This window comes from Cottoperca gobio, chromosome 8 (genome assembly GCF_900634415.1).
Source record: "Cottoperca gobio chromosome 8, fCotGob3.1, whole genome shotgun sequence".
Lineage (NCBI taxonomy): Eukaryota > Metazoa > Chordata > Actinopteri > Perciformes > Bovichtidae > Cottoperca > Cottoperca gobio.
In genome coordinates, this window is record NC_041362.1 from 20,144,233 (window position 1) to 20,155,310 (window position 11,078).

At 39.6% G+C, this 11,078-nt stretch overlaps 1 protein-coding gene across 1 annotated transcript; it reads left to right on the forward strand.

Annotated features, from left to right (window-relative positions):
- Window positions 1-4,554: 4,554 nt before the first annotated feature.
- On the forward strand, window positions 4,555-10,074 carry pyya (peptide YYa). Its single transcript, XM_029437697.1, has 4 exons — window positions 4,555-4,674; window positions 6,139-6,326; window positions 9,392-9,472; window positions 9,658-10,074. The coding sequence occupies exons 2-4, from the start codon at window positions 6,139-6,141 to the stop codon at window positions 9,680-9,682; spliced, it is 294 nt and encodes a 97-aa protein (XP_029293557.1). The 5' UTR covers window positions 4,555-4,674; the 3' UTR covers window positions 9,683-10,074.
- Window positions 10,075-11,078: the final 1,004 nt, after the last annotated feature.

Below are 11,078 nucleotides of genomic sequence, written 5' to 3' on the forward strand. Positions count from 1 at the left end.
AATCATAGATTAAGCTGGATGTTAGTAAAAAGGTTCATTGTTTAAACGTAGCTTCTCGGGCAGACAGTCACTCAAACATACACAGACGTACACACGCGCCACAGCCAGTAATTGCCCTTTTAGTAAAGCATTATCACAGGTAAAAGTATTTGTGGAAGGAACTATGGTGTGCTGGCTTCTCTAAACACACATTTTACATTCCCTATCACACAGACACACACACACACACACACACACACACACACACACACACACACACACACACACACACACACACACACACACACACAGTAGGGCAGTTGGCTCCTGTGTTTGCTCAGGGAATAGACGATGTCTGAGAGCAAATCCCTGACATGTTTGTACTGCTTTTATTGACTCTCTGGTTGTGTCATACAGAGACAGACTGGGAAGAATAATTGTTTGGAAAAATAAGAAAATATAAAGTTTATCTATTTCTACCCTCATTTTTGTCTGGCGTGTTTTTCAGAAAAAGATGTCTGAGACAGAGAAGAAGAAAAAGTAAGGGATAAAAATAATTTAAAGCTACATTTCTCAGTGTAAGGTTTAGTTAAAAAAAGAAAGGTGTCTGACGTCAAGGCTGTGTCTTTCTCGTTTGTGTGTCTCAGAGCAACAGACTGAGAGAGAGACACTGACGATATGCTCAGATGTTTAATAAAATCTAAATGTCAAATGTAATGTTACACCTTTATCTGATCTGGCTCACTAACGTAGTGTGTTATTTGTGAAAGATTACATTGCTATAAAGGAGCATAGTGTGGTTTCCATTTAACTACAATCTGCATCTTCTACATCCACACTTGCTAAAGAACACCAGCACATTTAACAATCCCTTCCACTTCATACAAACACAGTATGAGAATTAAATTGCAGATACTTTACATTTGTTAATAAGTTATCCATCACAGAGAGCAAATTATCCCCCTTTTTTCTTTCGAATGTAATCATAATCCAGCAGAATAATTACATTTATGTGATTGGATTTTCTATATATAATTGTGTTTTTCTCTAGTATTGGAATGGTTTCGTGTTTCATATGTCAAGTTTTTCCCTCTGTGTTTGTGCCTACGACCAAGGCTTTATGTTATTCCCATACAGTTATAAGATTAGAAGAAATGATTACATATGACAAAATAAACCATTTGATAAAGAGTTTGTTAATATCCTTCATATTACTTATGTTATGCATATATATGTGATACCTCACTCCTGAGGTATCACATCCTGATATAAACTCTGCTAACATGTGACAGCATGTCTATATTCATGTTCTGTCTGTGTACCACTATCCACACTGGCTGCGAGTGGAATTGAAATGGAAGGATGTGTGGGAACGTCAACGTCAGCTTCAACTGCCCAACGAATGCATCTGCATACAGATGGTTTGTCTTCAGTAACAGTCCTACCCAGGAAAATGTCCAGCGGCTCTGTGAGGCTGTAACAGCAGTGCCTTGAGCTAAATGCTAACGTCACCATGCCAACATGCTGACAATAACGGTGCCGATGTCGAGCAGGTTTTGCAGGTATTTGGTCATACATCAAAAAATATTGGACAAATTAATATTTGACCTAATGACGGTGCAACATGAAATGCTAGAGGATCACTAAAGTTACTCAGAACCACAAATATCAACCTCACGGTGGCAATAGATCCAAGATCAGGGGATCACCAAAGTCAGTAGGATTCATCCTCCGGGAACCATGAATCTAAATGTTGTACTCTGTGGGGCTGTATGCAGCATCTTATTTTAGCATGTTAGCATGCTAACCTTTGATAATTAGCACTAAACTCAAAGTGCAGGAGAGCACCTCTCGGGTCATGTGGTAAAAAAAACAACAACTTGAAGTGTAAATCTGTGCGACGGATTTGTAAACCATGCCCTTGGTTTACAATCCGTGTGTACACAATACTTAAGTACATGCTTATGATACTTTAGGCGTGCATTAGTTTACATAAATAAAACGTTTATTGCTAATTGAGTATTTGTTGTAATAGTGTAGTATTGCTTACTTGAATGTAAATGAAGGATCTGGCTTCTTCTTCTTCCAACACTGAGAACTAACTGAGGTCAAATTAAAGGAATGAAAGCATCGACTGAAGTCACTGTGATCACTGAACTGTGGTCAGCACAGTCACATTTAGTCCATGGCAGAAGTTTGTGGGCTGAGTTTTTCAAGGCAACAGGTGACACATGAGTCCAGGTGTTAACCCAGCTAGCCCCATTAGCTTTTGTGGCTGGCCAGCGCTAACATGTTACAAGTTAGCTCTAGCCACTAAACACCTTCAGAATTCTCATTAATGTATTTTGCAACTACATTTTTCACGACAAACTTAAACTTAATTTTATAAATTCAATTTTATATAATCCTTCATGAAGCTTGAATGCAACTATGTTCAACAAATGTCCACATAGCCTTGGTTATTCTGAGAAAACAAATACCTTTTATAAGTCAAGATGTTCCCTCATGGTTTTGAGTTGTTGCCTGTTTATACTTTGTGATCATTCTTATTCTGTTTACTTGTTCATCTTGTAAATCTGCTGCCATTTGTCTGCATCAGTAGATGCACCTGCTCATACTGCCCACTCACCTTTCCCTATTCTTTCATTAACTCTTTAACATATTTACCATTCCACTTTTAGCAGTTTGTTGCCTCCGTGTTGTAGCTTTCCAACATTGATATTATAGCCTGCTACTACTTTATCCTTATCCATTTATTTTACCTTTGCCTATATATTAGGGATCCTGCTTCAGCCTAAAACGTTACTACTTTGTTTGCTTGCCTACGTTTTTGAAAAGACTCCAAAAGTTTTGTTCATGTGAGTCGTGCTATTCTGCTGTTCTCTAATGTCTGTAACCAGCGAGATTCGTTCGGCCTACATCAGAGCCTCTTGGTGATGTTTTAGTGTCCAGTGTGTCCACAATTTATGAAAAGCATCGCACAGGCATACAGCGACGAGCCTCTCAGCCCTACTCCGTAAAGCTCTTCTAGACTTTTAAAAAAATTAATTCTGTTTATCTACCTCACTCCCACGTGGATTGTCTCTGTTAAGATTCGGATGAACAATAATTGGTACAATAATTACTCCCCACGAGCTTGTGTGCAGCGAGGAGGATCGATACGTGATATTGATCTGGATCGTGTTCAGCTCGAGCATGTTTCTGTTTTGTCCTTTTTTCATTACATTCTGTACATTCTACATGTGACAGGCTCCCCTTCACATTCTCACAATTATTTCTTAGAGCAGCTGAGCAGCTGTTTTAGACTGAAATTTTTGATTGATGTGTTGTGTTGTGCAGTAAGACAAAAATTACATACCAGTATAAATGAATGAACTCCTTAAGAAGAATGTGTATAAATCTATCATATTTATGTTGTATGGGATCCCACATAATGAAAAGGTGACATATTTAGGATTATTGAGAAATGTTTCTATGGTAGGGTTCTATTGTCAAACAACAGAACTGTCTGTCTCCCTAGTGCCCTGGAGGTTGAGCCGGTTGAGTTCTGAAAATGAAGTCAAATGATGCGTGAAGCCATAGTGCACGTATGTCTGTGCGTCAAAGCTTCGGAGAGCTGAGACTTTGCATCACCACATTTACAATGAAATGCTTTAATGTCTGTCATTGAGCGTCACTGTTGCCGTATAAAGACTGGAGCTCCGCCTAGTGGCAGGACCTAAACAGCTATGGTGCAACATGTTTAATCATCTCTGCCAAATGAATAAGTGTGTGCATAGCAGAAGAAAAACATTACACTTCTATATGTGTCATATTTTAGATCAAATAATTGAGTTCAGACACTTATGTACAGCTAAAGTCCCCACATCTAATCCAATGAAAATGAAAATAATTTTCTCACAGATAGTCAAGCTGACTGGGAAAACACATGACAATGATTCTAGTTAGTGACATTGTTGCCTCCTGTTCACTTCATCCCTGCTGCAGTGATGTCCCCAAACACCATCTCTGCAGGACACATGCAGGCTGGAGTGCTGCACTCGTCATAATGAAATTTACAAGCTGTGAACAAACAATATGTCTTTAGCTCCAATCAAAATTAGTCAAACGTTGCCTGGTTGAGTGATTGATTTGTACAAGTGATATTTCATTTCATTTTCTCCTTATTAGGGAGGTCATAGGTCAAGATGGTGGTAGGAATTTGTAGTCTTGCTGTAAAAGACAGTTCAGCAAAGGGTGGATGATGGCCGGGATCCAGTTTAGGTAGAAAGCAGATGGAAATCAACAATAAACTGAATTTAATATTTTTTTGTTCACCACTGATGCGCCTTTGGAGTGTCATTGCCCGAAATGTCATCTGTTAACTCTATCAAAAACACAGGACTGACTGCGTGGTGCGTAATGTCTTCATCACCATCTGACGCATTCGGCCTCTTCACCCACCCTTACACATACATGCACACACACACACACACACTCACTCACGCGCGCACGAAAGCACGCACTATGGTGTAACCCCTCCCTTCTCCTGTGCTGCTTAACTATATAAATCACCTCTGTCGGAGTCTGGAACCAAGGTGCAGCGCCCTGCAGAGTAAAAAGTGATCGCAGAAGAAAGAAGAAAACGATCCTCGACATCTGCTGCTGCGTGACTTCACCTGTGGTTCTACCTGTAACCTCCAAAGTCTTCTCAAAGTAAGTCTTTACACTTCACATGTGTATTCATGTAACCATTTTGATCATGTTTTCACTGGCATGAGATCATTTGATTCGACGTCCTAAATAGACGTCGTGCTGTCGTTAGAAGATAAATGCATGTAGAATAATATAAGTCACATTTAAACTTTTATCAGCAATACTTAAACATACAAAAGCTCTGTTGCTATGTCCAAATGTTTTGTTTAGTCGATTTTCTTTTTCTTCAACTTTTGCAAATGCAACGCATGCGACTATTTTAGTACTGACTCCAAAATGTCACATCTTTGCAGTCAGGTTGAAGCTGTTTGACTTGGTAATGTTAGCAACAATAGCAAACCGTTTTTAAAACGACCAACATGAAGTCAGATCAGCGGCAGCACCACGGACAGCGCCGCGCGGCTTGGAACCAAATCCTTCATGTTATATGTAACAAAGTCTTGATGGTCGCTTCTCCTTGTTTTATATTGACATTACATCATCGCAGAGGTTTAAAGTAGCCGACTCGCTCTTTTTCAATTAAACTAGCCTCATCTTGTACTTAAAACATCCCATGCAGCAGTATAAAGAGAGAATTATTATAAGAGGGGCAGCAACACAAAGAAGTATTCTACACTTAACCTACAAGCCCTGCAGCTGTATATGTTATTTCCTGAGGGCTTTTATAAATTAAACTTATACCTTTTGCTTTTCTGTATTTTTCATTTGATGTTTTTGTCACCTCAGAGCTGTCAGAAGAGTATCTCTCTTTTAGTTGACTTTTATTGCCTCCTGAAAGATTTTAACAGCATACAAATATCTATTTCCTGAACTTTATTATTATTATTATTATTATTAGCTGCTGCAGCATACAGTGTTATCAATACATCTTACATACTACTATCATTTATGTCCATTTCGTGAAATGGACATAAATGACAAATGCAACTAATGCTAAACTAATGCAACAGTGGGCCAGGGGGAATCTGACAATAAGTCAATATACAGCCTGATACATATTGACTTGTTTAGCTGCTTCACACATTTCTATTCACTCGTCAGCCAACTCAGCCTGAGCAGACATTTCGTAGGAAAACAAATGACACCGTTTTCCTGCCCCGCGCCCCTCAGGAGAGGTTTGACACGCACCAACGTTTTTCTCATTAGAAAAGAAAGAGAAAATGTCTTCATCAGCAATTATACCTCCATCACTTTCATATGCCTTGAGAGGTGTAATGGGATCAATCCAAGCAAACATCTGTAATAGGAGGTGATATTTTCTTTTAGTTATGGATTTTTCAACAAAACTTTCCACAGCTTCATCATTTTGACCCACAATACAATACATACACAATAATACAATACACAATTTGGCACATTGATAAAAAAAAATGTTTTAAAGAAATATTAAATATAAGTATTATTGTATTGCAGTTCATTCAAAACCTTGATCCATAATCCCCACATCGTGCTGCGCTGTTACAGATGGCCGTGATGCTGAAACCATGGACAGTGCTGGTGGCCGTGGTGCTGTGTGTGCTGGTGTGTCTGGCAACGCTGGCGGACGCCTACCCCCCCAAACCTGAGAACCCTGGAGATGACGCCCCACCCGAAGAGCTGGCCAAGTACTACACCGCCCTGAGACATTACATCAATCTGATCACCAGGCAGAGGTATGTACACACACACACACACACACACACACACACACACACACACACACACACACACACACACACACACACACACACACACACACATACAGTATAACACAGGTGTCTGAGGTACAAACACTACTTTTGTTTAGTCTTTCTGTATTTCTGACAGCTAAATGACATCATCAGCACAGGACAAATTCAACTAAAATGAGGAAACTGCTTTTAAATTGCTCTCTGGTTTAAGAGAGGCTGGACAACACTTGTTGGGATGGGGAGGAGGAATATTATATTTTTTAAATTCTTTATTATATTACTATTTTTGACAAAGCCTATGACTAAAATATCACCATTTTAGATCTCAATATCTAAATTGAATAATAATGTTTTCTATAGCTACCACTGCACACATTACAAGTGAAACTAGAAATAACTCAATTAATGGAAAACATAAAAAGGTGGCGAATAGCCCAGAAAATATCTTTATTTTTTAATAAAGGACTAATAAAGGTAAACGAATAAACTGTACATTTTTATGATCAATGGCGATCTATTTTGTCTCCCTGACAATTCTGAGTTTCTCGCTTGTACTTAAGCCCGAAGCTCTGTCGATGTGTGATGCACTCCTCCCTCCTCCTCTTCCACCCCCCCAAACCCTTCACCCGCACACCGCAGCTCAATAGATTAGATTACTGGCCACTCTCCAAAACCTCCAGGCCCCCTAAATCAACAGGACCAGAGCAATAAAATCTGTACAGATGACCCGAAGAAAGAATCCCAAATGCAGTTAGCGGGGCCTGAGCCGAGGCCTGCTGCTCTCAGGTATAACAATCCTGGCATTTTTTATTTGAAGCAGTGTGACTCATGAGCTATCTGTTCTTACTCATGAAAGCCAAATAGGTTGTTGATATTTAGATGTTTGGATATTTAGACTCATAATGCCATGGAAAGTGAATGGGTTGAGAGTAGAAGGGTTTTACATTTCACTGCAGAAATGAGATCATATGTGATAAAAGTAACAAATGGTTATATGAAGGTTTGGCTGGATCAAATCAAAGGCTGAGGGATGTGATGGCTGTCAGCTGTAGTGTGTGCACTCTGGATAAAACTGATGGATCTGGGCAGTCGCACAAGAGACTAGAAACACTTCGACTTAAACTAACAACAATAACACTATAACACTAACAATAAAATGTATACTTAACACTTAACTATTAACTGCCTTAGAACATATTCAACATCTCACGTGCAAACAATTTACGTTTTGTGACATTTTTATCCTGCAATGTTGAGTGTGAGCAAGCACACTTATATTTTCTGAAGACAATTTAACCTTTTCTACTTCCCTCACTATATTGTAGGAAGTTTCCTGTAAAGCTTTACAGAAATATGTTACTAGTTGTAAAGAAAATTGGACCAATATTTATTGAAATAATTGGATAGCTTTGTGACTCTGATGTTACAGTAATACAGGAGAAACACAAGTTGGGGTTATATGATGAAGATTATTGCATTGGAGAGTGCAAGAGACAAGAAGAGAAAGAGTAAGCAAGAAAGAGAGACAGTCAGACGGGAAAGACATGAACAGAAAAGGCAGCTGTGCAGGGACACAGGGGAAGATCATCAAATGGAGAGAAAGAGCGATAGAAAATAAGAGCAGGGAGACTCAGATGGGCCATTATCAGAGGGGGAAACATCCAACATCCTGGTGTGTCACACTGCATAACAGCTGAGACAAAGTTGTTTGATTGCTTTCCTCCAGGGCAAGACACTCGCTCACCTCCCTGGGTGTGTAACGAAGCATAAGATTGGCTGCTGGGGGCATAGTGGGAGGTGGAACAGGTAGTTGATGGGAAAACAGAGGAACTGCAGGTCGCGCTGCAGGGGTTGTGTTGAATAGCGCTGTTTCACGCACACACACACACACACACACACACACGAGGAAGTAAACCGTCTGTTAAACGGCTCTGTGGTTTTACATTTGCACTTCTCTTGGACCCCTGGTTTCCTTATCATGAGAATGATAGGACTCATCCAGACTTGGAAACGGCACCCTCTTACACACCACCAGCATTAAAACACACACTCTCTTGCATGCGCAGTCTGAGTCTCACTGTGAAATTGAAGTACTGGAAAAAAGGGGACCAATATATTAAAATGCATACAAACAGAGGATACACATAATGGACATCGAGAGACGAGAAGGTGTAGAATGTCTCACAATATATATTCTCTCTGTGCTTCTTTGTACACGCAAACACCACCACTAACATCAAAGGTGTAATAGTGGTGACTAGGAGACAGGAAGCAATGTGTTATGGGTAAAGAAGTCTTGATTTTGAAAAATGCTACTTTCATTTGTCTCAACCAAAGACTTTATTAAAAGTGCAACTCAGTTAATTTGACACTTAAAGGTTAGTTTGTCAGTCATGCGGAGTACTGCTGAGTTGTTTAATGTGGTGCTTTGAGCTAAATGCTAACATCAGTATCCTTATATCCACCAGATTGGTTTAGTGAGTTAGCATGCTAGCATTTGCTAATTAGCACTAAACACAAAGTAGAGATGAGGCTGATGGGAGTGTCATTAACTTTGCAGGTATTTACACACAAACCAAAGTATTGCAAATAAAAAATGTTGACTTGAAGGTGGCACTGGATTAAAAGTGAAGGGATAACAAACTCATCCTGAAGGGGGACATGAATATGTGAGAATTTTCATGACAATCCATCCAATAGTCGTTGAAACATTTCACTCAAAACCACAAATGTGAACTTCATGGGGACACTAGATGAACAGTGAGAGGATCACTAAGGTCATTAGGATTTATCCTCTGGGAACCATAAATGCACAAACTTTTACGGCGATCCATCGAATAGATGTTGAGATATTTCACTGGATAAGTGAAAAGTCTGGCCTACTTGTGTCTCTAGATGAAAAGTCAGCGGATTACCAGTTAGTGGGATTCATCTTCTGGACAGCGTAGATATCTGTAGCAAATTTCACGACAATTCATCTAAAAGTTGTCTAGAAATGTGCCGCTCACGTTGGTAAAACCAAAGGTCTCTGTTTATGTCTCTCCTAGGTATGGAAAGCGTTCCACTCAGGAGGATGTGGTTGCAGAGCTGCTGTTTGGTGCCGACAGCAACAGAGACCAGAGATCAAGGTAAACATACTCACACACATAAGCTGAAGGAGTAATGTCACCTGTAATGAACCCTTATTCAGTCATTCTTTCAAACCTTTATTTAAACTCAAACGTTAGCTGAGGTTGCTGTCATTTACAGTTCTGTTGAGTGACATATGAGTGCTGATAATTTAATACACATTCTTCCTTGTGTTCTTCCACAGATACGACGACTCCTACGTGTGGTGACTCCGCCGCCCCTCTCTCTCCTCATCGGGCATTCCCTCCGGGTGCATCCCACAATGCACCTGGAGGGGGCGACACGTGCCTCTTACTTCTGACTTCTGACCCCTGAACCCGAGTCCAACCGAAGACCATCACTGACCGGCGCTCTCTCTGTCTCTCTCGTCATTGTTTCACACCTCCCTCATTACAACAAAATTGTACATAATTTATTATTGAAAAAAAAAAAATCTATATATGAGATCAGAGCTACTAATCAGAAGGTGGAACTGTGTCTGTGTGTGTGTATGTGTGTGTGTGTGTGTATGTGAGCATTAACGTCCCTCTACTGACCAACACTGTTTAGAGGAGACATTTCTTGTTTTACTGTTGCAACTGTAAGAAGTAGAATAAATGATTAAAAACAGTTCTGTGTGATCACAATTTGTTGATGAATCAGAATGGTTTGCTTTGGAGATTCATTAAAGATGCTATAAGTGTTTAGAGTGTAGTCTTATATCCTAGTCTGAACACCTGATAATGGATCAATAAAGTAACAACATGCCACGCTTTAATATCACCGGAGGATTAACAGTTTTCAGACTATAATTTAGAGGATGATTAGAAACAAGGAGAATTGCTATGGCACTCTTATTTCGCATACAGTGTCATCAGGAAAAAACATAAATCCCACAAAAATGATACATAAATTATATATATATATATATATAGAGAGAGAGAGAGAGACATATTTATACATATATGATTACTGTTGTTTTTGGCAAATATTACACAAACAAGAGGAAATAGTGAATGTTGAGTATTTGTGGCAGCTGGACGGTGTATGCGTAGAAGGAGAAGCTGATGGAAGGTTCCAGTACGTTCAGCTTCTTCAGCGAGGAAAAGATGTTGGGGTTGTGAGAAATCAGAAACTCCAGCACTAACATTACTACTGGTGGGAGAAAAAAGTTGCCAACCTCAAAACGCCCTCATGATCACTTAGACTGGGATTGAGACAATCAAATCAAATCAAATGTATTTGTATAGCCCAATATCACAAATTATACATTTGTCTCAGTGTGCTTTACAGACTGTACAGGATACGACACCCTCTGTCCTTAGACCCTCGCATCGCACAACGAAAAACTTCCTAAAAGAAACCCCACAATTAAACGGGGAAAAATGGAAGAAACCTCAGGGAGAGACTGAGGAGGGATCCCTCTCCCAGGACACACAGATGTCGTGTGTTGACAATAAACAACATAATACAAATACAACATAATCATTTCTGTCAAATGACAGAAATGATTATGTTGTGATCAAAAAAGAGAAAGTATGGATGAAACCATGTTCTAACCTTTTGCCAATGATAAACACATGTAACCCAAAGGTTCTTGAGCCCTCTTTAACAACTCAAAACCAG

Bases quoted from the DNA above. Each gene is read 5' to 3' on its own strand.
- pyya (XM_029437697.1), top strand. From the start codon at position 6,139: ATGGCCGTGATGCTGAAACCATGGACAGTGCTGGTGGCCGTGGTGCTG. The intron at 6,327-9,391 runs GTATGTACACAC...TGTCTCTCCTAG, and splicing joins AATCTGATCACCAGGCAGAG to GTATGGAAAGCGTTCCACTC. The intron at 9,473-9,657 runs GTAAACATACTC...GTTCTTCCACAG, and splicing joins AACAGAGACCAGAGATCAAG to ATACGACGACTCCTACGTGT.